The 27,470-nt window shown below is 36.8% G+C and overlaps 1 protein-coding gene across 26 annotated transcripts in view; it reads right to left on the bottom strand.

Moving 5' to 3' along the window:
• NCOA1 (nuclear receptor coactivator 1) overlaps positions 1-27,470 on the bottom strand; it is a 241,285-nt gene that overhangs the window by 55,737 nt on the left and 158,078 nt on the right. For all 26 annotated transcript variants that reach the window (XM_069071959.1, XM_069071964.1, XM_069071975.1 and 23 more), the window contains 2 exons: positions 19,525-19,705; positions 13,451-13,577 (listed from right to left, as the gene is read on the bottom strand). In XM_069071959.1, the coding sequence (XP_068928060.1) occupies positions 13,451-13,577; positions 19,525-19,705 (308 nt within the window). The remainder of the gene's footprint in view (positions 1-13,450; positions 13,578-19,524; positions 19,706-27,470) is intronic.

Genomic DNA, 27,470 nt, shown 5'->3' with positions numbered 1-27,470 from the left:
ATACCTCTGCCTCAGGTTTATGACCTAAAACTGGGTAGTGGGTATCAGAGCTTTCAGGGCCTACTGCTGTCACAATCTGACAAGATGAGTACAAGGGTTGTACCTGTGTGGGTCTGGGGCCTCCACTTGCCTGTGTACAGCCTCCCTCTATGGGACTGAATGCTCTGTACAATATGTACTCCTGATCATAACCCAACCCTAATGTCCACAGAGCTCTGCCTGTCTCCCTTTGCTAACCTGGTCTTAAAAAAATCATTCACTGTGACATTTTTTAAAATTCCCCTATCATGGTTCATTGTGATGGGTTTTCTTCTTATTTTTATAAAATAAATTTTTATTGATGTTTTCTGTTTTTTTGGGGGCGGGGGAGGGGGAAGGCAGGGCAATTGGCGTTAAGTGATTTGCCCAAGGTCACATGGCTAGTAAGTGTATCAAATGTCTGAGTCCATATTTAAACTCAGGTCCTTGTGACTCCAGGGCTGGTGCTCTATTCACTGCACCATCCAGCTGCCTGGATGTCTTCTGTTTTTATGTTTTCATTGGTATCTCCAGGTTCCCTCCACCACCCTTTCCAGAGAATTATCCTTTATAACAAAAAGTGCTTCTAAAGACAAAGAAAGAAGAAAAAGAAAAGGAAAATGAAAGAAATGGTGAGCACAACTGAAAAAGTTAAAAAAAAATATGCTACTGTGTAATACCTTAGGCCCTTCCACCTCCATACAAGGGTGTGTTGTGGGTATCCTCATTTTTTTTTAATCATTCTTAAACATCATAGTTTTGTTACATTCACTTTTGATTTCTTTGTGCTTGGTTGTTCTTTACATTTACATTGTTATAGGCAGTATTTATATTGGTTTCTTGGGCTCTACTTTACTCTGATGCAGTAGATATTTCTATATACATCACATATGTCATTTCTTACAACCTGGTAATATCCACGTACCACAATAAGCTTAGCCATTCCCCTGCCAGTAAATGGACATCTACTTTGTTCCCAATTTTTTGCTGTCGCTAAAAGTACTGCTATAAATAATTAAGTGTATATGAGTACTTTCTTCTTATTAATGGTTTCCTCAGAGGATAAGTAGTGGAGTCTCTGGTTCAAAGGGTATGGACATTTTAGTCACTTTATTTGCCGAATTCTAAATTGCTTTCCAAAATGGTTGCACTATTTCACAGTTTTACCAATTTTCTTCTATCCCCATTTATATCTAGCTCACATATTCATTTTGATCTTATCTTGGTAAATAGATATTGGTCTATACCCAATTTCTGTCAAATTACTTTCCAGCTTTCCCAACATTTTTTTTTTACCAAATAGTGAATTCATATCCCCAAAGCTTAAATATTTATATCTGTCAAACACAAGATTCCTATAATCATTTACTAATGTGTATTGTATGTCTATTCTGTTTCACTAATCCACCTTATTTCTTAGCCAGTAATACCAGATAGTTTTGATAATTACTACCTTATAATATAATTTAAGACCTGGAATTGCTATTACTGCTAAACCTTCTTTATTTACATTATTCCTTTTAATTAGGTCTATTTTTGCTGTTGCTTTGTCTGAGATCATGGCTGCTATTCCTGCCTTTTTTACTTCAGCTCCTTAGTTTAACTCCATGTGTGACTTTTGGTTTCAAGTGTGCTTCTTGCAAACAATATATTTTTGGATTCTGGTTTTTAATGCATGCTGCTATCTGCTTCTGTTTCATGGGTAAGTTCATCCCTTTCACATTCACAGTTATGATTACCATGCATTTCTCTCCATCCTATTTTGTCTATTAATCCTTTTTCTTTTTACCCTCTCCTCAAAAATCTGTTTTGCTTCTGACTACCACCTCCCTTAATCTGCCCTCCCTTTTATTTACTCTCCCTTTCTCTTACACCCTTCCTTCCTACTTCCCTGCTGGGTAAAACAGATTTTTATACTAACTGAGCATATGTGTGTGTGTGTGTGTGTGTGTGTGTGTGTGTGTGTGTGTATTCTTCTCTGTTTGAACCACTTCCAATGAGACTGAAGTTCAAGTGTTGTCAACCACCACCACACCATTTATCCCTCAATGTAAAAGCTCTTCCTTGTGTCTTTTATGTAATATTACTTTCCCCATTTTTCCTTTTCTCTTCTCCTTTCACAGTGCTTCCCATTTTCTCAGTCCCCCTTTTTTCTGAAATCATTCCAACATAATCAACTTATGCCTGTACTTTTTAATCTATGGAGATTCCTTCTAACTGCCTTAATGGAGTTGCCTGAATCATCTTCCCACAATGTAAACAGTTTAATTTTTTGTGTCCCTAATAATTTCTCTTTTATGTTACCTTTCTATGCTTCTCTTGAGGCTTGTGTCTGAATATCAAATTTTCTATTCAGCTCTGGTCTTTTCATCAGGAATGCTTGAGAACCCTGTATTTCATTAAATAGCCATTTCTTTCTTCTGAAGGATTATACCCAGTTTTGTTCATTAGGTTATTCTTGGTTGTTAGCTCCCTTTGCCTTCAGGAACATTATATTCTAAGCCCACTGCTCCTTTATTGTGGTAGCTGCTAAGTCTTGAATGATCCTGGCTATGGTTCCATGATACCTGAACTGTTTGTTTCTGGCAGCTTGAAATATTTCCTCCTGGACATGGGAGCTCTTCCATTTGGCTATAATATTCCTGTGAGTTTTCAGTTTGGGATCTCTTTTAGGAGATGAGCAGTGGATTCTTTCATTTCTATTTTACCCTATAGATTTAAGATATTGGGGCAATTTTCCTTGTTAATTTCTTGAAATATGATACTGAGGTTCTTTTTTGGGATCATGGCTTTGAGGTAGTCCAATAATTCTCAAATGATTTCTCCTTTACCTATTTCCCAGACCAGTTTTTTTTTAAAAGAGATATTTCACATTTTCTTATATTTTTTTCATCGTTTTGACTTTGGTTTATTATTTCATGATGTCTCACACAGACATTAGTTTCCACTGGACCAATCCTAATTTTTAAGGAATTATTTTCTACAAAGAGCTTTTGTATCTCTTTTTCCATTAGGCAATCCTCTCTTAGGGGTTCTGTTCTTCAGTACATTTCTGTGCCTTCTTTTCCATTTGGCTAATTTTGTTTTTTAAAGTGATATTTTCTTCAGTGTTTTTTGTGTCTCTTTTAAAAGCTATGTCTCCTTCCATAATTTTCTTGCATTAATCTCATTTTCCCCCAATTCTTCCTCTATTACACATCTCTTTAACTCTTCCAAAAATTCTTGTTGCGTTTATGCCCAATTTGCATTTTCCTTTGAAGCTTTGCTTCAATCTATTTTTAGGTTGCTGTCTTCTTGGCTACAGTAGTTTTTGTGGTCAAGTCCTTTTGTTGGAGTTTGTTCATTTTCCAGCCAACTTCTTGACAGTGAACTTTATGATAAAGTTGTGCTCTGCTCACTAGACATGGGAAGGCACTGTCTCAACATTCAGGTTTTTTCATGCTGTTGTTTTCAGAGATATTTCTGGGGGTCTGCAAGTTTTTGTGTTTCCAAGGTGGTGTGATCCTTGAAGAGATATGGTCACTACTCTTCTGGTCTACACTTTGGTCTTAACCCAGAAAAGGACTATGTTCCCCTATAGCCACAAGTGATAGCATTCCTCTTGGTCCTGGAACTGTAACCTTGTCCCCCATGCTCTTCTCTCTCCACTAGAGGAGCTAATGCTCCTCTTTACCTTAGAACTGCAACAGCCCCTGCTCCCTTGTGACTGATAACATGCCCTCCTTTTTACCATGGAACTGTGATCCAGAACCATATATAGGCAATAGAACTGTCAGAAAGTGCCAGGTCCCACACCCAGGTCCAGCAAAGCATCCATAGTAATCTCTTTCTAATTGGTTGTCTGATTTCCTTACTGTAATCTCTGTGCTGATGTTGGGAAGCTGCTGCTATGGATGTTACATCCACCACTTGCCCACTGCAAGTGTCTTGCTGAATGCACTTCACACAGGACCCATTCCAGAATCACAGTCCTCTCCTCCAAATTTCTAAGTTGCCTTAGGTTAAGAAAAATGTTTCAACCTGACCTTTTCTTGGGTCTGCTGCTCCAGAATTCAATTTGAGGTATTGTTTTAAAGTTGTCTGGAGGGGAATTTTGGGAGAGTTCACTTGGCTTGCTGCCTCTACTCTGCCATCTAGGCACTGCCTCTACATTTTTTTTAACTGAGAAAATGATTTACCTGTAAATTTCTATAGTCTCTCTATTAGCCTAAATAATTGATAGATTTGTGTTCTCTGACCAAACTTGGTCTAGCCATTTCACTGATAGATTTAAAGGACAGAGTCTGTCCTGCCCTGGATAGAATCTGAAATGTTCCATTATATCTCTCAAAACAAAAGTACATTCTAAGGATTGATTCCTTTTAAAGGGCTACAATAAAGAACACAAAACTTGGGTGGTATATGCTAGAAAGGCAGACTGAAGAATCTTCTATCTTGCAGAATGCAGTTATAGATAAATAAGACTTTCAGGTTACAGGAGAAGCAAAGCCAGTGGAGCTGAGGGATTATTGACCTGAAGTCCCAGAGCCATGCACAAGATCCAAAAAAGTTCTAAGTTAAGACTCAAGATGACCTGAAAGAAGCATTCTACTCAAGCACTGGTAAAAAGCAGGATTAGATCGAGCAGCAAGTACATACAGGCATACCTCATTTTATTGCACTTCATTTTATGGCACTTCACAGATATTGTATTTTTTTTCCTTACAAATTGTAATTTTGTGGTAACTCTGCATTTCTGCAAATCTGTTGGCACGATTTTTCTAACAACATGTGTTTGTGTCACATTTTGGTTATTCTTGCAATTTTCAAACATTTTCATTATTAATATATTTGTCATGACCAGTGATCTTTGATGTTACTTTTGTAATTCTTTTTTTTGCTTTTTGGAGGGCAATTGGTATTAAGTGACTTGCCCAAGGTCACATAGCTAGTTTTTTGTGCTAAGCGTCTGAGGCCAGATTTGAACTCAGGTCCTTCTGACTCTAGGGTTGATGCTCTATTCACTGTGCCACTTAGCCTCCCCAACTTTTGTAATTCTTATGGGATGCGACAGACCATGCCTATATAAGATGGTGAACTTAATCAATAACTGTTGTATGTACTCTGAATGCTTCATCAACTGGTCATTCCCCCATCTCTCACCCTTTCCTAGGGCCTCTTCCTATTCCTTGAGACAGAATAATATTAAAATTAGGCCAATTAATAATCTTATAATGGCAGCTAATTTTTCAAGTGAAAGGAAAATTAATCAATGCAGCAAACTTCATAGATCTCTTATTTTAAGAAATTGTCACAGTCACCCGAACCTTCAGCAACCACCACCCTGATCAGTCAGCAGCCATTAACATAAAGGTAAGACCCTCCCACCAGCAAGAAGATTATGACTCACGAAAGGATAGATGATGGTTAGCATTTTTAGCAATATTTTTAAAGTAATGTATGTACGTTTTTTAAGACAAAAAACTATTGCACACTTAATAGACTATACAATACAGTGTAAATATAACTTCTGTATACACTGGGAAAAAAAATTCATGTGACTTATTTTATTGGAATATTTATTTTATTGTGATATTTCCTTTATTGAGCTGGTCTGGAATTGAACCCACAGTATTTCTGAGGTATGCCTGTACTAATTAAAGATTAGTAAGAAAGGTATGAAAGTAGTACTAAGAGTATGCTTTCCTTAATAACTTTCTCTTTAAGACTTCTACATTCTTTAATAATTATGCTTACCTGTTTAGTAGAAGTTATGTTTTTCATTTTTAAAAAGCATAACTTAGGGGGAAAGCTTGCTAATGTCTGTCAATTAATTGCATCTAAGGAATGCTGTATGGACCACAAGGTCATAACCAAGGAACCCCTGCTTACCCGGTGGTAACTTAACCTATTTGTAGCCAAACTACCTAGGAAGAAGTAAACAGCTTCTTGAGTGTTGGCCTTACAATTCAAATTCTATAAAGTGACAGTAAATGCCACAGTTACCAGGTCAGGCCATGGTCAAACATTAGCAATACTAATGTTTACTATATTAGAATAATAAAGCAAATTTCAATTCAATATGAGTGTGGGTCTAGAACCAGGTATCAGGACCAGAAAATAAACACATCAATTTTCTCTGGGTTCTTTGATCCTTTTATTGTGTTTATATTGAGCAGACTTCAAAGCCATTATCAAGAGATAAGACCACTAACAAACTGGAAGAAGCAATTACACAGTAGCATCTTCTATTCCTACCCAATTCTTAACACGTGGGGACTTCAACACCCATGTTGATTTTTCTTCAAACTTCCTTAAATCTCATGATTTACCTCAGCAACATTCTGCCTCAGGTCACACATATAAAAAATTATACATTAGCAATTCATGAATCAATAAATTCTCAAACAGCTTCCCTATGAACGATCTTTATTTAATGGTATAGTTATATTGTCAACTATAATTTAAACATAAGCATCAGAGATTCATGTCTGAGAAGAGGCAAGTCAAAAATCTTGACTTGGGAGAAAGTGAGGGTTAGATAATAATGATTAGTTTGGAGTGCCTATGACATCTGAAGAATCTACAGCTAATAGAGAAAAGTTCTCAAACTAATGAGCGGCAAAAAGAGAAAAAGTAAGGTTGGTAAAGCTTTGGACAACCTAATGTCAGTTAATGTTGGCTAATCTGGCCTTAGTAGTTGCCACATTAACTAACCTTATGATCGGCAGTGTGGTACAACAGAAAATCTCAGAGTCAGGAAGATAGGAGTTCAAATCCCATCTCTAACATATCTTACCTCTGGGACTCTGGAAAACTAATAAGCTGCAAAACAGCTGCTAATTTGGAAGAGAAAATTTTCTCAATAGGAATAACCTACATGGCTCAGTGAACAGAGTACTGAACCTGGAGTCAAGAAGACTCATCTTCCTGAGTTCAAATCTGGCCTCCGACACTGACTAGCTGTGTGATTCCAGGCAAGTCGCTTAACCCTGTTTGCTTCAGTTCCTGCTCTATAACATGAGCTGGAGAAGGAAATGGCAAACCACTCTACTACATTTGCCAAGAAAACTCCAAATGGGGTCATGAAGAGTCAGACATATTTGCCAAGTTAATTGAGTCATGTTTTCCAGACCTGTTAATATAGGTAGAAATCCTTCCTTACTATTCTCTTCTCCAGAATTCACTCCAATTCAGTTCAGTCATGCCCTGCCCACTCTCTATCTGCAGGTACACCCATGAAGTCTACCCCCTAACTGGACTCTCTTCACAATGTCCTGTGAAAGGCACAGTAGATTATGAACTTGAACCTTGTTATCGCTTCCTCAGACTATATCCTCTGCATATGAGAAATTAGATTTTACCTACTGCTTTCCTATTCTCCTCCCTCCTCCCTCCCATGCCTCTACTAGGGAGCTTGAAGCCAGAGGTTCCCCACCCCTGCTAGGCTAATAGGAGAGGACAGCTACTTGTTCTTTGCTCCCAAATTCTACTTTGAGACAAATGTTTTATCATTATCGCCATCTTTAATGTGCTTATATGAACACCAACATAGTCTCTATTGCCTTCTAGCATCAATGTTTACATTCCTTGATCTTAGCAACAAAATCAGAGGTGAGGTGAGAGTGAATAGACGAATTCACTAGCTATTATCTTTGACTACTATGAAAAATCACTTCACACCCTCAGAGTATCATTGTCTTTCTCTAGTTCTACTTCACATCTAGTTAAATTCATTTACCGAACCATGGATATTATCATTTATATGATATTATCACATGGATATTAGAGCCCCATCTCTGAGCTCAAATTCGGTGCTTCCCACCCTCATTCTCCCAAAGACTTCTTTGTGACATGACATTATATTCTTAAGGGCCCTTTCTATAGTACAATGAACCTGTTCTTCATTGTGATCTGCAGTAGGGTTAACCCTTGCTACTATTTCTGAATCCATATCTACTCCCTGCCCAGTTCTGCTTTATAGTTAAGTCACTTCAATACTAATCTAATGAGTAGATTCTCTTCACTTTCTGAACCTCTTTTGTACTCACTATAATCATCTCTAATATATCATTCCTAAAGCCTGCTTTCTCTAGCCTAGGGTATATATCATTCTGTATCATGGAATTCTCCTTAATTCAACTGGGTCCTTCTGATTCTCAGAGGAGCTTTTCTCCTACTTTACTGGGAAGTTAAAGGTCAGTCAGCATGAATTGCCTCATTTCAATATACTTTTGTATCTAGAGCCATTTTCTCATGCCTCTCTCCCATCTGAAAGGAAGAGATGCTCTTCCCTTTCCACCATCCATTTGTACTTTTGATTTGGTCCCCTAACTCCCTCTTTGGAAGGGATCCTTTGATTAGCTCCTTCTCTAAAGCACCTTCAAACTCTTTGTTGATGTTGGCTCTTTCTTAGAGAGAGAGAGAGAGAGAGTAATCACTGTATAGTGTAAAAAGCATTAGATTTGAAATCAGGAAAAACCTGGGTTTGAATTCTGCCTCTGATACTATGTGACCATGGGTAAGTCATGGCCTCTTTGAACTACAGTTACATTATCTTTAAAATGGGGACAATACCAGCATTTGACTCTCAGGAATGTTTTAAGGATTGAATGAAATGATGTAAATGAAGAGCCTTGCAAACCATAAAGCTTGATATGTCAGTTATAATTCTCCCTGTACATAGTGACTCATATACAGGGGAAAAAAATTTCATGCGATCATAGAAGTCATCTAGTCCAACTCCCGTGATTTCACAAATAAGGAAAATGATGACTAAGGAGCTTAAGTGATTTGCCCATGGTCACGATAGTAATAAGTGGCAGAGATACAATTCCAATCAGAGTAATCTTTCCATTGCACCAGACTGTCTCTCAGTTCCCTTTATTTGCTAGTCTAGTCCTCTCCTTTAATTCTCTGCTAAATATATAGCAGGGAGTCAAGATGGTGGAGTAGAAGCATGACCTCCGAGCGGCTCTGGCTTCCATCTTCCCCAATCAATGTAAAAAGGGGACTCTGAACCAACTTTGGAGCTGCAGAACCCACAAAATGACACAGAGAAGCTAACCTTCTGCTGAGGACAACCCACTAGGCTGGCAGGAAGCTGCCAACGCAGTGCTCTGGGAGCTGAGCTCAGGCCTACCATGTTTCCCCATAATAAGACCTATCCCGAAAATGAGCCCTCCCCTTACTATGTAAGATTCCTCTAAAATAAGCCCTCCCCCCAAAATAAGCCCTATTGAGATTGCTACTGTAGTGAAGGTGATCCCCTGCGCTACACGCTACATTATGGTACCCTCTGTATGCACCGCCCCCCCCCCCACCGTGAACCGCACGCCGCGCTCCGAGCTGCATCCAATCAGAGCTGCAGCAGTGAGTGTATCATCCTGTTCTTTATTGAATTCATTATTGAATAAAGGTACATTTTTTTGTTCACATTTACCTGTTTATTAAAATTGCTGTCAATGTTCATTAAAATAAGCCCTCCCCTGAAAATAAGCCCTCTGGTGTTTTTCTGTCCAAAAAAAATTAATAAGACAGTGTCTTATTATCGAGGAAACATGGTACCATGAGCCTGAGGTTTTAACGCCAGGGACTCCAGATCAGCAACAGCTGTGGCCATTTCCAGAATTATTAACACACAGATGTGAAGGACAAAGTAAGAGGTCAGTGCAGTCTGGACTTTGGGACCCAGTAAGAGGGAGTATGTAGGCTTTTGCCCCTGGGGCTAGAAGCCGCTCAGACGCTGGCACAGCCAACCAGCGCCACGTGGCAGCTTCAGCTCCTGGCCTGCAGAATGTAGGGGGTCCAGGCGACCAGTCTAAGGGGTGATCGCTCTTGCTTTAACTGCTTGGATCTGGATTGCAGTCACGGATGGAGGTTCTGGGATATGTGTCCAGCTTGCCAGAGCATGTGGAGGCCTCAGAGAGGGCACCCATTTAATACCCCCGGCAGCTGAGAAAACCCCAGCATTTGGGACGAAAGCTCCCCTGTCTGGTGGCAGAGTCCTACTGTGGCAAAAAGCCCAGGGGTCAAACGAAAGAGGGGCGACATGACCAGGCAAAGGAAACAAAAAAGACATAAGATTTCAACATTAGACTCCTATTTTGGGGACAAAAAGGAGCAACAGGAGGAAGACAGTGAAGTCAGAACTCCTGCACCAAAAGCTTCAAAGGAAAATACAAGGTGGTTACAGGCCATAGAGGAAGAAGCAGATAAGAGAAGTGGAGGAAAAATTGGGAAAAGAAATGAGAACAATGAAAGAAAATTATGAAATGAGTGTCAACAGCCTGACTGAGGAAAATAATACCTTAAAAAACAGACTGACTCAAATGGCAAAGGAGGCTCAAAAAGGCAATGAGGAGAATCATTGCTTCAGAATTAGACTGGAGCAAATGGAAGCTAATGACTTTATGAGAAATCAAGATGCTGTTAAACAGATCCAAACAAATGAAAGAATAGAAGGCAATGTGAAATATTTCATGGGAAAAAACCACTGACCTGGAAAATAGATCCAGGAGAGATCATTTTGAGATTATTGGACTACCTGAAAGCCATGACCAAAGTAAGAACCTAGAAATCATCCTCCAGGAAGTTCTCAAAGAAAACTGCCCTGATGTTTTAGAACCAGAGGGCAGAACAGAGGTTGAAAGAATCCACCGATCACCTCCTGAAAAAGATCCCAAAAAGAAAACTCCTAGGAATATTATAGCCAGGTTCCGGAATTCCTAGATTAAGGAGAGAATATTACAAGCAGCCAGGAAGAAACAATTTGAATGTTGTGGAAACACAATCAGGATAACCCAGGATCTGGCAGCTTCTACACTGAGGGATCAAACGGCTTGGAATATGATATTCCGGAGGTCAATGGAGCTGGGATTAAAACCAAGAATCACCTACCCAGCAAAACTGAGTATCATGTTTCTGGGGAAAATATGGTCATTCAGTGGAATTGAGGACTTTCAAGAACTCTTGATGAAAAAACCAGAGTTGAATAGAAAATTTGACATTCAGATACAAGAAGCAAGAGAAGCATGAAAAGGTAAACAGGGAAAAGAAATCATAAGGAACTTATCAAAGTTGAACTATTAAGATTCCTACATGGAAAAACAATCATTGTAACTTATGAAACTTTTCTCAGTATGAAAACAGTTGAAGGGAATAGAAATACATATGTCTATATATGAGGGTATATGGGCATATGAATACATACGTGAATGTGTGTATATATGTTTACAGGTATACATAGATAGAGGAAACAGGACCAATTTAACAGCAAGGGATGATACTTAAAAGGTGAAATTAAGAGGTGAGAGGAATATAATGAGAAGAGATGGGGAGAGACAGATTGGGGTAAACTATCTCATACAGAAGAGGCAAGGGAAAATGGTTACAATGGAGGAGAAGAAGAGGAAGGCAAAAGGGAATGGGTCAACCTTATTCCCATTGAATTTGGCTTGAGGAGGGAATGAAATACACACTAAATAGGGTATCTCACCCTCCAGGAGAGTAGGGGGGGAAGGGTATGAGAAGGGGGATGATGGAAGGGAGGGCAGGCTTGGGGGGAGGGAAGTTGGAAGCACCCACTTTTGAAAAGGGACTGGATCAAAGTAGAGAATAGAACAAGTGGGAGATGGGATAGAAGGGAGGGAAATATAATCAGTCTTTTACAATATATCTTCTATGTTATTATTTTGCATTAGGCACACATGTACATGTACCTATGCTGAACTGCTTATCTTCCCAGTGAGGGGGAGGGGGGGTGACAAGGGAGGAAGGGAATGAATCTGGAATTCAGTTTTAAAATCAAATATATACACACACACATACTATTATTAATACTATTTTACATGTAATTGGGAAATAAGATATACAGGTACTGGCGCATAGAGATCCACCATGCCCTACTGGAAAAGTCAAAAGGGGTATGGGAAAATGTATGGGAGAGAGCAGATTGGAGGAGGGGATATCCTGTGGGATTGCTATTTTGGGGTGGTGGGTAGGGGAAAAACAGTGATGCAATTTGCAGCTCAAAATCTGGTGGAAATGAATGATGTAAATCACAAGTTAATAAGCATTTGAAAAATGAAAAAAAAAAAAAATATATTACAAAGCTAGTCTAAAGGAGCTGCCTCCACTTCCTCACTATCTAGTTACTCGTTAATTCCTCACAATCTAGATTCTGTTTTTACCACTTTATTCAAATTGCTCATTGTGAAAGTCACCAATGATCTTCTTAATGTCAAACTGAAGGAACAAAACATCAGAGATCATCTAGTCTAACACGCAATTGTGGAGGAACCTTCTTGACAACATCCCTGGCAAGTCTTCATTCAGCCTCTGCCAGAAGACAGGCTACGTCCTGAGGAAGCCGTCCGGCTTTTAGACAGTTCCAATTATTAGGAATACTTTTTTTTTTCAGTGAGACAAAAAAAAATGTGCCTCTCTGCAACTTCTACTCATTTTTCTTAATTTCTCTTTTCAGGAACAAGCAGAAGATGGTCTTAAAATACTTTGACAGCTACGTATATACTGTTTTGTATGCCCATCCCTCTACTCTTCTCCTAGGTAATTCTCCCCTTTTTTTTGTCATTTAATCCCTATTACCTTAGGCTAATCAATAATCAACAGCATTTGATACTCTTGACTACTGTACTTGAAACCATCTCTTCCTTGGTTTCCTGGTTCTTCTCTTACCTATCTACCTTATTCTATCCTCTTATCCTTCTATTTTCTTATTCTAAATGATTCTTTCTCTTCTTGCTCACTAAACATCATGGTCCGTCAGAGCTGAGTTTTTGGTCCTTTCTGGAATTCTCTCTAAAAACTAATGCTTTGAGAGATGCTATCAATTCCATGGCCAATACTCAAATGATTCTTAAATACTTATATATAACCCTAACTTCTTTCTTAAATTACAAATCAACTGCTTGCTGGATACTTCTACTTGAATTTACAGGTATCACCACAAATTTGATATGTCCTAAACCAAACTCACTACCTTTAATATCAGTACAGAGGGTCTACTCTTATCTCCAACCATTTCAATGCACAATGATGGTTATGGCTCATATCACATCATAACATATAGTATTTATTTTTTTGGTATCCTTCATTTGGCACTTAAATATTCCACCTTATGTTGCTATTGCTCTATTGAAACTTAGATTCCTAGTTTCCCTTCCTAGATGTTTTCAGCTCCTGAATAGCAGGGACTATATTATGTTCTGCTTTGTATGCCCCTCAGCATCTAGCACAGTGCCTTAGACAATGTAAGTGTTTCATTTAGTTGTGTCATATTGTAGAAAGATACAGTGTTCCATTAATGGGATACACACTTAAAAGTGCTTGAATAACTGAATAGCACAGAGGACTTTGTTACAGGTTACGTGCAACAGCTGTTTTACGGTGGCCGTGCGAAATAAAGGTACGTAAAAATCCACTTGCTACTTACTCTTCTGGTTTATTCAGAGGTCCTTGATTCAGGGCAGTTATTGTGTTATTCGCCCATGGAACTTGGTCATCTATTCCTGGCTGCCCAAACTGATGATCAAGACCACCCAGTTCAAGCTCAGGCAATCCTGAATTAAGACAAACAGGAACTCAATGTCTCAAAATAGTGGCAAATATAACAAAACTATGTAGAAAAACTTCACTAAGGAGTTTAATAAGGTTTTCACAATACAATGATACTTCCTGTACTCTGCAGATACTCATCTACTAACAACTTTTTAAATAACAAATGAGCACAAAACATGATCAAGAATTAAGAAGCAAGGGGCGGCCAGGTAGCACAGCAAGTAAGAGCACCAGCCCCAGAGTCGAGATGACCTGGGATCGAATCCGGGCCGAGACACTTAGCACCCACCCAGAAACACCTGGCCGTGTAACCTTGAGCAAGTTACTTAACCCCAATTGCTTAGGGGCGGCCACGTGGCTCAGTGAGTAAAAGCAGCGGCCCCACAGTCGGGATGACCTGGGATTGAATCTGGGGCTCAGATACTTAGCACCACATCCAGAAATAACTGGCTGTGTAACCTTGAGCAAGTTACTTAACCCCAATTGCTTTAAAAAAAAAATTAAGAAGCAAACAATCACTTTGAACTGCCTTATAATCACTGTAAAGCATGTTTTACAAAAAGGAGTAGAAATTGAATTCTGGGCCATACATGGAACAGAAGTGATTGAAAAAGGAAAAATAAAATAAAATTTTGATTACATGAAATGAAAAGCTGTTGTTGCATGAAGAAAATGAATGCAACTAGGATAAGAAGAGAACTGTAATCTGAGGGGGAAAAAATCTTTGCATTTACATCTCTCATAATAATCAGATATATAAGATATCAACAAACTGAGAAATATAAGATACAAAATCTCTAACCGCAATAGGTAAATGGTCAATGAATATGTACAAATAATTCTCAAAAGAAGAACTGAAAACTAGTAACAGTCATATGAATGTTCCAAATCATTAATAAAAGCAAAGGATATCAAAGTAACTCATAAGTCACTTTGTACTCAGAAAATTGGGAAAGATGGCCAAAAAAAATGGTAATGGTCAAATGTTAGAGGAATTGTATAATGTGGGCATACTAGTACACTACTTGGTGGGTCTGTGAAATAGTCCAACCATTCTGGAAAGCAATTTGAAATAATGAGAACTGTAAACAAAGCTGATACCAACTGATTGAGAAATAGCTAAACAAGTTATATACATTAATGTAATGGAATATTACTAAGCTGAAAGAAATAAAGACTACTATTAAATACAGGAACTATACAAAGTGAAGTAAGCAGAACCAGGAAAAAATATATATACTGATTGTAACAATATAATTAGAATGAACAATATAACTGAAACTGAATACTAAGGAATAATAATGACTGTATTTGTCCCTTAAAAAGATACATAATAAGCACGTTTCTATTCCTTGCACAAATGGGGAGACTATGGACAAGAATCACTGTATGTATTTTTCGATATGATAATGAGTTATGCCTAAATATTTGCCCATCCTATGTTATTGTTTGCTATATGGGATAGCTCAAAGATACCAAAAAAGTTTTATTTTTTAATTATGGAGGGCAATAATTTTAGGAAATTTTATATGAAAATAGCTTTGATGCCTAATATGAAAACTTTCAATTATTTGGCAAATTTGCTACTGTCAAACTATTTTCAATAGTCAATAATAATTTTATTGGCTCATTATTGCCTGTTATGTGGACATCATCTGGCATTCAAAGTCTCCCTAATCCAGTGTTATCCTATTTTTCCAGACGTGTATCATATTATTCAACTACAAATACTATAAATTCTACCAAATTAGACTTCTTGTCATTTATAAAAGCTTTCTGCTTTCCAGCCTTCATGAAAGTGCTCGAGCTATATCTGGAATCTTTTGATTCAGCTAGCTGCCACCAAAACTTTTGCCCACCTTTACTCATAAACAATTAAAATGGCAAATTCTCTAGAGAAATATTCCCCCAATTTCTCAGTCAGTACTCCTTGGACCTATTCTAGCACTTAATTTGTGGTTATCTTAAATAAATATATGTATTTTCCATCACTACACACAACTCCTCCCCCCCCCCCTGAAAAAAAAGCCACAAAAAACAAAAACAAACTTATTTTCATTTCCATTGCATTCTATAGTTATTTGGAATGTGATTTCTCTATTATGGCTTCTGGCATTTTGTTGTTATTATCATATAGAAATGCTGTTTTCTGAGGGTTTATTTTGTAGTCTGCCACTTTGCTAAAGCTATTAAGTACCTCATTATTTCTTGCTGATTGTCTGAGTTTACCAAGTAAACCATCATTTCATCAGCAAATAGGGAGTTTTTTCTGCTCTTTGTCTATACTGTCTTTAGCTTCATTCTCTTGCTTTGCTGTAACAAGCATTTCCAAAATTTTATCAGTAATAGTGCAAAGAATCAGCACCCTTGTTTCACATCTATATTTACTAAGAAAAGTTCTAGTGTATTTCCATTCATATGATGTTTGCTTTTGGTTTTAGACACTGTTTCCTGTCACTGCTATGTTACTGAATATGTCTTCTTGTAGCTTCATTACTATTTCATTTATAAATTTGCTAAAACAACTGGAGGGTATCATTAATGATATCAGTTTGTTGTGTATGATTTCTATCTGCATAATGCAGTTTACTTTACTTTTCTTTTTTTTCTTAAATTTTTGTTTTGTCAGACAGCATGACTTTAAGTCTTGCTTTTTGGATTCAATTCATACATTGGAAAAATTTCCATCCCCTCAGTTTTATTTCTCTATGTCTTTTTCCAATCTGTCGCTATTTTTTGTTTTTATTGGGTTGTTTAACCCATTCATATTATGAATTTTATTATTTTCCTTCATTTGTTCTATAGTTTTTTCCAAGTGGTGATTTTTTAACCTTCTTCCCCTGTTAATACAGTACTTTTAATTTACTTTCATCTTTTTTAAGGTGGTTCTCTTGCCCTCACCCACAAGACTCCTTTCCATTTGTCACCCCTTTCCCTTTGGAGTTTTGCTTGTTAATTCTCTATTTTTTCATCCTTTTTTTCTGGTTATTTACTTCTTCCCCTCTTTTTTCCTCTCATGTAGTAAAGATGATTTCCTCTTATTCTCCCCTTCCCTTCAACTAGTCCTGTTCATTATGTTTTTAAATTCTGGGTGGTTTTTGGCCTCTTTCTAGGTATGATTTTGCTCACTCTTTTCATTTCTCTCACTCTGTCTACTACAGATCCTCATTCTACAGTTCATGATCCCTATAATTATCAAGTCCTTCTTTACTCTATATTCATCATGGAGTGAAAAATTTTGAGGTATCCATTCTGGATTCTCCCCTCTACCATTTTCTGTCATTGCCTCATAATCTATCCTAGGGATTTCTATTTTCATTGTGCCTCATTCTACGCCTACTTGGTGTAGTTGACAGAAAGGACACTGCCCAACTACACAGCCTCCTTGCTATGCCTCTGATTATGCAGCACACCACTGAGGTATACTTTCCCGGGGCTACCTTCTTTCCCTTAAAAACTATTCACTGCACTTAAACCCAATTGCCCTCCAAAAAGCAAAATTAATTAATTGATTAATTAATTTAAAAAAAAAAAAAACCCTATTCACTGTGTCCATGTCCTCCCAACTCCCTATGGTGCCAAGTACCCTCAGAAGTTCCAATTCCCCTCCTCCCAAGGCAAGAACAGTCTTTTCAATTACCAAATCCCCATAGACAACACCCTAGACAAAACTCCTATGCCCTTTCACCCATAAGAGTATTCATCAGTAAAACTGCATCATACCAAGAAAATAAAGCTCTCCCCCTACCCTTTCAATTTTTATTCCTTCCTCATTTACCCATTCCTCTGCAGATTATTCTCTTCCAGAAAGACCACAGGCATCATCTTTCCATACTGCTAGCCCTCGATTTGACCAGGGCACATCACACACTCTCCTCTAACCCCTGGCTCCCCTCCCTCCCGTTATACATTCTCTCATTCTGTAATATAGTACCATGAAAAAAACATTGATGTGCCTTGGGCCTGCCTCTCCACCATTATCCCACTTGATTTCTTTAGAATATTTACAAAGAAGTCTCTTTACTGGTCCTTTTCTGTCACTCTGCTGTGGTCCTTAACTATGGCATTTATTTATTCCACTTGAGCTGAAATCTTTGGTGTTTTCAGTCCTTTTCCCCTTGTTTACCTTATGACTTGCTCATAGAAGATATATTAACTCCAACTTCATGCATTTTCACTTATTCCTTCATGTTTAAAATTCTCTCCTTGATCCCTATCTCCTAGCTTCCCTGACTTAAGATCCCAGCTAAAATCCAACCTTGAGTTAGAAGGCTTTCTTGGTCCTCATTAATGCTAATTCTTGCCATCTGAGATTAACTTCCAGTTTATCCTTTCTCTATATCTTATTTTCACAAAGTTTTTAGCATTTGTCTACCCCATTAGACTCTGTGCTGCATAAGGGTATAGACTAGGGTTGGGAGGGGGGAGCAGCGGGGTTTTGTGCTTCTCCCAACATTAAGCACAATGCCTGGAACATAGCTGGTACTTAATAAATTGTTGGTGATTTGATTGTTTTCCTGGTTCTGTTCACTTCACAAGGTATGGGGTAGGCACATCCATTCAGCATTAAAAGCATGCACATATGTTCATGTGTGTGTGTTTAAATATGTAGAGCACCACATTCTTTCCTATAAGTTCCTGGATTTCCCAGCAAATATAGAGTGACTACTAGACATATAACATAGGCAATATTTGACATGTAATCCCAGATTTCAAAACAAATCTATTTGAAAAACATTTCCAAACAAATATGTTCTTATTTAGATATCTACTTTAATTCAGGTACTTCTTGTACCTAAATTCTACAAAAGATAATGGGAAAAAAAGTGAATTCTTTCTTTTGTTAAAAAGCAATATATGGGGTGGCTAGGTGGCGCAGTGATAGAGCACCAGCCCTGGAGTCAGAAGGACCTGAGTTCAAATCTGGCCTCAGACACTTAACATGCTGTGAGACCTTGGGCAAGTCGCTTAACCCCAATTGCCCTCAAAAAAAAAAAAAAGCAATATATGGATTATTCATTCCTTAAGAGGATATAACATGGAATCAACTGGTCTAGGTCATTTTGTCAACAATCTGCTTTCTATTCAGAGGTCTTTTCTTGTCTCTCAAGTAAAAAACAACTCATTAATAAAGGCTGGAAAGTTCTTAAAAAGTTTCTTAAAAAAAAGAACTTAAAAAAAGTTCTTAAAAATGTAATTTTTATTGACAAGATAAATACTATCTTATTTTGATATGAAAAATACAAAAAACTATATAGCAATCTAATGATTATTCTTCAGCTAATGTCCTTACACATTGTGTTTGTTTTTTACTGAAAGGGCTCTTAGGAGTTATTTACTCTAATTCCTTTATTTTTACAAATGAGGAAACCAGCCCAAAGAGGGGAAATGACTTGTCTAGAGGCAAACAGCTGATACCACAGCAGAAATGTGTTTTCCTGTGTCAGATATGAAGTAAATACTTGACTTTTTAATTCAGAAAAACACACCACTGTGTAATTAACTTCTTTACTATAAATTTCTTAACAGAGAATTTATTCCACTCATTTACAAAGGACTCTTCAAATAATAATTCCCTCTTTACTTCTAACTTTCACATTTAGTGAGTTAAATTAAAAAGTCTGGTGTATTTGACCACAGATATAAGTTTGTATTTGTCCCACTCAATAATATACCAGTGAAGTGGGTACTCAGGGGAGCCCTTACCGGGAACAGGAGAGCTACCTTGCCTGATAATGATATAACAAATCTAGAGACTTTGCTCAGTTAACTTCAAATGTATGCATATATATGGAAATCAGTAAAAAGAATTCTAATATACCACTTCTGTTACAGTATCAGTTGACATTTCACTTACAGAAGCCAAAGTTCCTAGATGTATAAATGCTACCGTTGTATATTTACTCCCTTCAGAAAACATTTTCAAAAAGTTTTACATTCTATACATACTGTTTAGCCTGGGAGGAGGTCTGGTTGGGGTAGACTGAAGGGCAGTTGGCAGGACTTCTGATTTGATGGTCACCCCAGTGCCTCCGCCTTCCATCCTTTCTGATTCACATAAACCTGGCAGCTGTGATGCCTTCTCCAGTGTCGGCAGTAATGGATCAAACTGGTCAAGGTCTGCTGGAAACTAAGATGGAAAAGCAAAGTCAGAGTTTATTGTATTGTATTGTCTATCAGAAGCAATGAGCTCGAGCGGATCCTTTGCACTTTAGGAATTAAGTGCGATAAGAGTTTTTCTGGAAGAAGACAAGATAAATGATGCTGCATAGAAATAACAATAGTGGAAAGCACACCTGAGTTGGAGATGAGATTTAGGGTCAAATTCTGACTGAAACTTAACTGTAGTAGGCAATCTTCCCTGGTAGCTTTACCCTTCAGTCACCTCTGGTTCTCATCTCCCAGTTGTTTCTTTTAGGCCAGCTATAAACATAGGGAGGCAGGATTGTCTCATTGGCCAAAAAAGAAAAAAGAAAAGAAAAAAAGAAAAACAAACCCTTCATTTCAATCCACCACATTCTCAGGCAATTATCCTGAATGTCTTACCTTTCACAGCCAAACTCCTAGGCAAAAGTCTTATGAGCTCATTTCTTCTCTTGCCACTTTCCTCAACTCCTAGCAATATAGGTTCTGATCTCACTATTCAATTCAAATACTCTCAACAACTTTACATATTTCTTTTGTCTTATTGCTATCATCACTCCATTTTCCATCAGCAGCTTTGCTTAGCTTGTATAAGAACAACATGAACAACATTCAAAATAAGATGATAACCATAAATCTCATTATCCTGAAGAATGACTGAGGTTTTGATACACTACACTTTCTCAACTCACCCTCAGTTGCAATCACCCTCTGACTAGGGGGATGGAAGGTGAAACACTAAATTCCTCCTAAAGTCTTCTTTATAGAGGACTACCAACCTTCCTGATAACTCCATTTGCCAGCAGATACTCTTGGCATTGATCCTGACTCAGGTACCTCATGGTTTGCCCTTCCCCCACCTTTTCAGCTTCCATTTATGTGTTGTTTTCCTCCATTAGATTGCAAGCTCCTTGAAAGCACGTGAAATAATCAGACTGATTCTTCATCGTTTTTTTAAATGAAATCTATTTACAGTTAATTGACTTTGTCCTGTAACTGCCTATGTTATGATTCTTTGTCTCTCAATTTATTTCAGAAATTCACCTGACCTGTAATGAATTAAGTTCAGAAATTACGTTCTCTGGTTAATCACAGTTCTATTATTGTGTCAAAGAAATCTATTACCTTTGAAGGAGGAAAATGGATACCAGGGAGTTTGGTTTAGTAGTTTTATACCACCAAGCTATTCTTCAAGGATGTCTGTCTGATTGGTTATCCAAATAAGCCTGGGCCGCTATCTCAAACCTTGCAGATGGACTGAAACAATGAACATATCTTAGTCACAGGAGGTAAAGAAGGGGTTGTTGCTTGCCCTTCATTTCCAATTACTAATCTATCACATTGTCCCCTGCACACCTCAGCACTGTAACCAATCATAACTTGTTCCCCATCTATAAAGTCCTATTCTTTGTTCTGCATTTCCCTAAAATTTATTTAAAGGGAAGCTATTTCCTACCTCAGGATCTTAGCTTATGCTGGGGGAATTGTGGTAAATCCACATTTTATTAATGAATTGCTCAGAAATCATGCTTGGAAATTTGTGCCTCAGCCTACCTTAATTTTAATTATTACACAGGGATTAGCTATTCTTCTTTTTTGTATCCCCAGTGCTTGGCACATTGGAGGTATTTAAGTTGATGTTTATTAAATTACTGCTGTTGCAAATATTTATAAAAATTATGTAAAATAATGTACATGAGTAAAGGAGGCAAGAGAAAGCTAGTGTTTTGTGTTAGACTTTATATTCCATTTAATGTTATCTTGTGGATTTAGATACCTTTTATGATAGAGATAGTCATGTAGTTTTGGGTGTTTCTGCTTTTAATATAACTGTTAATTGTGTTTCCAATGCTGGACAAGCTTACTGCATTCCTGGTATAAACCCAACATGATCATAGTAAATATTTTTCTTTGATAAACTGTACAGGTCTTTTGCCTAGATTTCATTTAAAATTTTTGAATTGATACTTATTAATCTTAGTAAATAAAAATACCCTTCTTATTTTGCTTTATGCTTTTCTGATTTAGGTATCAGGACTTATATTTGATTTATAAAATTAGTTTAGTTGATGGGTTTCTTTCTCAGGTTTTGAGAATAATTTATATGACCTTGGTATTAACTGTTCTTTGAAACTTTCAAATAACTCTCATGTAAATCCACATAGATCAGGGTTTATTCCTGCTACCCATCCCTCAGTTCCTTTATATCTGCTTCAATTTTCTTTTTTTGAAATAAGATTAAGATCTCTACTAAGTATTCTATTATTTTGGGCATTTTATGACAAAATAAATAAAAATAACAATAAAAAAATGTCATTGTATAGAAATATAATAGATGTTGTAAAATGATAAACTTTATCCCCAAAAAAGAGATATGGAAAGGTATTTTTTTCTATTTCTTGGAGGGAGGTTTTGGTTAGACAAAACTTCATGTAATATTGGACTGCTTGGTAATTTTTCTAAACTTGTGTTTTTTTAATATCTTAAAAATCCTAGGGGGCGGCTAAGGTGGCGCAGTGAGTAAAGTGCCGGCCCCGGAGTCAGGAGAACCCGAGTTCGGTTCTGGCCTCCGACCCTTCACACACACACACACACACACACACACACACACACACACAAAACTAGCCCTGTAACCCCGGGCAAGTTACTTAACCCCAATTGCCATTCGAAAAGAAAAAAAAATCCTTCATTATGTAAAGGAGGAACTTCCCACTCACCTCAGTTGATGTGGTCAGAGAAAGCTTAAAATATCAACACACCAGGAAAAGGAGTAAAGGAGGTCAAAAGATAGGACCCCACAACTATATGAGAAGTTCTTTAAACAACAGAGGACTAAAAATACTTTGGACATCAGATAAAGGCATTTTTATCCAATCAAAATTTATCCACACAGGAAACAATCTAGTGACTAACAGTGCCATTTATGCTCCCTGAACCTATATATAAAAAAGAAAGCCACGCAACAATTAATATTCTACAAGCTGGCAGCTGTGTATGAAGGAAAACTTCCTGAAGGCAGGGTAATGAGAGCACTTCTTTCTTCACATCAATCATATGAGTTTTGAAGGAGAGTTACTGAACTGGTAGGAGAAATTGTATTTAGTAGGAAGCAGAAATAAATACTTCAGAAGAGACACATAGCTACAGTGACTATGCAAAAAAGAGGAAGTAGCTTCAAAGAGCTTAGTCAAGCTTATAGCAGTGAAGAGGGGTAGACTCTAGAAAAGAGCAGACCTTGAGAGAAAAGGGAAGGGGTGGGGACAGGTGTGTGGAACAGTGACTCAGCAGAGATACTGCACCAAAAGGGACCTACATGAGGACTCTATGAAGACAGAAAGTTCTTGGACCTGAAGTTCCAAGTTTGTGAGTTGGCTTGGTGTGTGTGCTTCACTAACATTGTACATTTAAGTTTGTGCCCACTCTTCCCATAGGCATCATGTGAGAGAGCATACACGCCATATACGATGTACTAATCTACCTAGCTAAAGAATACTTTAAAGACCTAGAAAAAAAAATGAAATTCATTATGAAGGAAAAAAAAGTGAACAAGCTTAAAGGTAATACTGGGGGAGGTGGGGGAGGGGAGTGGTAAAGAAGCAGGCTGATATTGTTACCAGAACTCAAACTAAGCATTAAAATAATTTGGTGCTATATTAAAAAACAACAACAACATTACAATCAAATAAAGGATTAGACATGACATACAAAAGAAAAATACAACGGCATAGCATTTGATAAACTCAAATATACCAGTTACTGGAGGAAGGACTGATTAATATGGCAAGTGCTGGAGAGCTACATAGCAGTCAGGCAGAAATTAGAGTATCACCTCACACCATAAACCTAGGTAATTTAAAAATGGATACATAGTTTAGATGTGAAAAAAAATCACATCATAAACAAAGGAGGAACAAGGAAGAAATCATACAAGTAAAGCACTTTGTGAAACTTAAAACATGTTATAAACTCCACTTATTATTATTACTACTACATTTTAAATCTATAAATGGGAGCATGTAAATAATGTAGTGATAGAGGACTGCACAAGAAAAAACAGGCAAAAAAGTTTTCGCACAAAGAAACTTTCATAAGAATTAGAATCGCAATAGCTAATTGGGAAAAAAAAATCTTTTCAATTTTTTGTCAGACCTCCCTGACAAAGGTCTCATACCCAAGATATAATAGGAACTGATTTAAATTTATATGACAAAAAGCCATTCTTCAATAGATAAATAATCAAAGGATATGAACAGGCCAAGCTATCAAGAATCATATTTTTAAATGCTCTAAATCACTAACAATTAGGAAAAAAAGTAAAGCAAATCTGAGGTTCTAACTCAGTTTTATCAACTGGCAAAGATGGCAAAAGAGGCAAATGACAAATGTTAGAGAAACTGTGGAAAAACAGGTACACTAGTGCACTGTTGGTGGAGCCGTGAAGTGGTCTGCCCATTCTGGAAAACAATCTGAAACAATGACTAGACAGTTACTAAATTCTCCTTTAATTTAGCTATACCAGTATTAGGCCTATGTCCCAATAAAATAAAATAAAGAGGGGAAAAAGATCTACACTGAAAAATGCTTATAGCAGCTCTTTTAGTGTTTATACCAAACTAGGAACTAAAGATATATTTACCTTTTGAGGAACAGCTAAATACATTGTGGCATATTAATGCAATGGATTATTATTGTGCCCAAAGAAATGATGAAATGATGAATTTTATAGGAGACTGGGAAACCATTATGAATCAATGCAGAGTGAAGTGAGCAGAACTAGAACAATTTGTATGATAACATTTTTTGAAAAAAAAAATCTAAGTTTTAAAGACTATAGAACTCCAAGCAATGCAATGATAAACTATGACTCTAAAAGAATAGAGATGCAACATAAAATTCACTTCCTAATAGAGAGGTGATGAACTTAAAATACAGAAAGACACATTTCTGGATCTGGCTAATGTGGGAATTTGCACTGCTATATATACTGAGGACTTTATTTTTCAAGCTATTTTTTATTTGTTCAATGAGTAGGGTAGTAGAAGGAGAAATAGGTGTGATTGCTAATTTAAAAAATAAATTAAAGGAAACGATGGAATGGCAGCAATAATGATAAGCCCAGAGAAGAAAATAACCAAAGTAATCACCTAATAAAGAACTGGTTACACACACACACACACACACACACACACACACACACACACACACACACACACACAAAACCATATGAAACATTGCTCCAATTCAACAATTCAACTAAGAGTTCTAAGAAATCAACTCTTGACCAGAAAACCAGTAAAAACAATGATATACTTAAGAAGTAGAAAATACCAATAGAACTTTATTAATTTTTTTTAAAGAAAAAGAGTGGTATGCTAATACATTATTGTTGGACCTCTAAAATGGTCTGGGCATTTTGGCAAGCAATTCTGGATTATGAAGAAAAAGTTAAGTCAAAAACCATTTTAAATAATTGACTATTATGGGTCAAACACTGGAAAAAAAAGAATCCATGCTCACAAGAAGCTACAGACAACATGCAAATGGCTATGTACAAAAAAGATACATATGGGATAAATTATAGATAATCTCAGAGGAAAGGGATAAAGATTAAGGAGGTCCAAGATGTACTATCTTGCAGAAGATAGGACTTTAGATATGGCTTTAAAGGAAGTCAAGAGGGAGAAAAGTTCAAGCAAAGGGAACAGTTGATAAAAATACGAAGAACAGCAAGGAGCTGTTACTGATCACAGACGACGGCAATAAGAAAAGAGAAGAGGTAAGAAGAGGCCAGGTTATAAAGGTCTTTAAAAGTTAAATAGATAATTTTATATTTGGTCTTGGAGGTAACATGGGAAAACTGGACTTCACTGAATCAAAGGAGAGGGTAACATGGAAAGACATATGCTTTGTAACAAAAATGCTCATATCTTTTTACTCAAGAGATTCCATTGATAGGTATATATACCCTAGTGAAATCATTAACAACAAGAAAGAATCCATGTGCACCATGAAATGACAATTTAGAACTGTCCAAAAGTGGAATGGGCAGCCCTGAGAATTGTAGTGTGTCACCCCTTCATACAGCTATTCAAGCAGAGGCATATATTGTTAGAAGGATTTGCTTTCAGGTATGAGTTGTAATAACTGGCTGTAGAGGTCCTTAACAACTCTCAACCTGTGTGGTTGACTAACGATTTTTAGTTATACACTAATGCTTGCTGTTTATGGATGAGTAACCATTGCTTTTGGAATTACTGCTAATTGTGAATATTGATTCTGGATTACTACTGAAGCATTACATAATAACTAGATAATTAATAGATACCCATAAAGCCTTATTATTTTCCTGATGCATTAATACACATTGTAAACTCACTTGTACACTTCAAAGTCTCTTGGTTGATCTATCTGGTAATCACATGATACTAAGAAATAGGTTAAAAAAAATTAACAGTCTAAAAACAATGAGTTTTCAAATAATTTGATGATGCATAAACACCATAAACCCCAGAGTGTAAAATATCCACTTTAAGTCACTGAGGATAGAAAAAGACTCCTCCAAGTACCCTGATGCTATAGGACATCAAGGTCTCCAACCTAGAATCCATGGATCCAAATTTAAGGGATTAGAGCGTGGTGTTGAACTTGTTTTTAAAAAATATTTTGATAACTGTATTTTAACATATTGGTTTCCTATATACTTCCTCCTCTGCAAACTCCTATGCATTTATTTCTTGTGTAAAAATCCCTCAATATTATCATTTTTGTTTTTGTAATTATTAATAGGATTACTAATGTTTGCTTTGATTTGTATTATGAATAAAATATTTTATATTTTTAAAAAAGCATTGTGAGGCTTATGACACCAAAGAAAACAAAATTAAAAGTGGGGAAACACCTTATATACATTCAATCAGTATAAAAGATGATTTCAACCTTATATCATGTATTATACTATACCATTTCTAAATTAGGAGAAGCGAAGTTAACCAAGTAAGGAAATTTAGATTGAAATTCTTTGGAACTATAAATCTGGTTTTTGTATATTCCTACTCTGATCTAAGTAAAAGTTCCTTCAGCCCATGTGCAAGCCATCATGAAAAGAAAAACACTAATAGTTTAGCAGGCTATGTTGTCTATTTTACCTAAAATGCAAATCAATTTCCGCTTATATATGTATAGATGTTGCTAGTAACATTGAGTCAGAAACCATAAAGATAAAGGCAGGGAACATCTCAATTTCTAGGCCTCTTTTGTTCCATCCTCCCCTCAAGGTCATGTTTTATCCATATGTAGTACAAGAAAATGATGATTAGTGAAATAATTAAAAATTACAATAAAACTTTAAAGAAGGATCACAGTGTCACAGTGGAAGAAAAGACTGCCAATATATCCTTGGAGACACAAACATATGAATGTAAAGGAAATGAAGATGATGAATCACTTCACAAAATGGTAGAACTTGTTGCACACAGATTCTTTGAGAATTTCACACCATTTTATTGTAAACTATATTCCCATGCACATTGAAATATTTGAAATCCTTGATTGTTTCCATTACTTTAAAGAAATAAAGTACTTTAGTTTCTCTAGACTAGCCTATATGCTTTCTGACAGAAACATTTTATGTCTACTCTGAATATCACTAATTTCAAAGTTTTGTGATTATTAGAAATAGATACTTCATCCAACAATGCAAATTGCAACCCCTCTTCACCTTATATGGTCATTTTGAGTTTCCTTCACACGCA

The sequence above is a fragment of the Petaurus breviceps genome, unplaced genomic scaffold (assembly GCF_028583685.1).
Source record: "Petaurus breviceps papuanus isolate PSGF00001 unplaced genomic scaffold, PetGlider_PUasm1.0 90845, whole genome shotgun sequence".
Taxonomy (NCBI): domain Eukaryota; kingdom Metazoa; phylum Chordata; class Mammalia; order Diprotodontia; family Petauridae; genus Petaurus; species Petaurus breviceps.
Note: the sequence above shows the minus strand (reverse complement) of the source record. Positions and strands in the feature narration are given on the sequence as shown.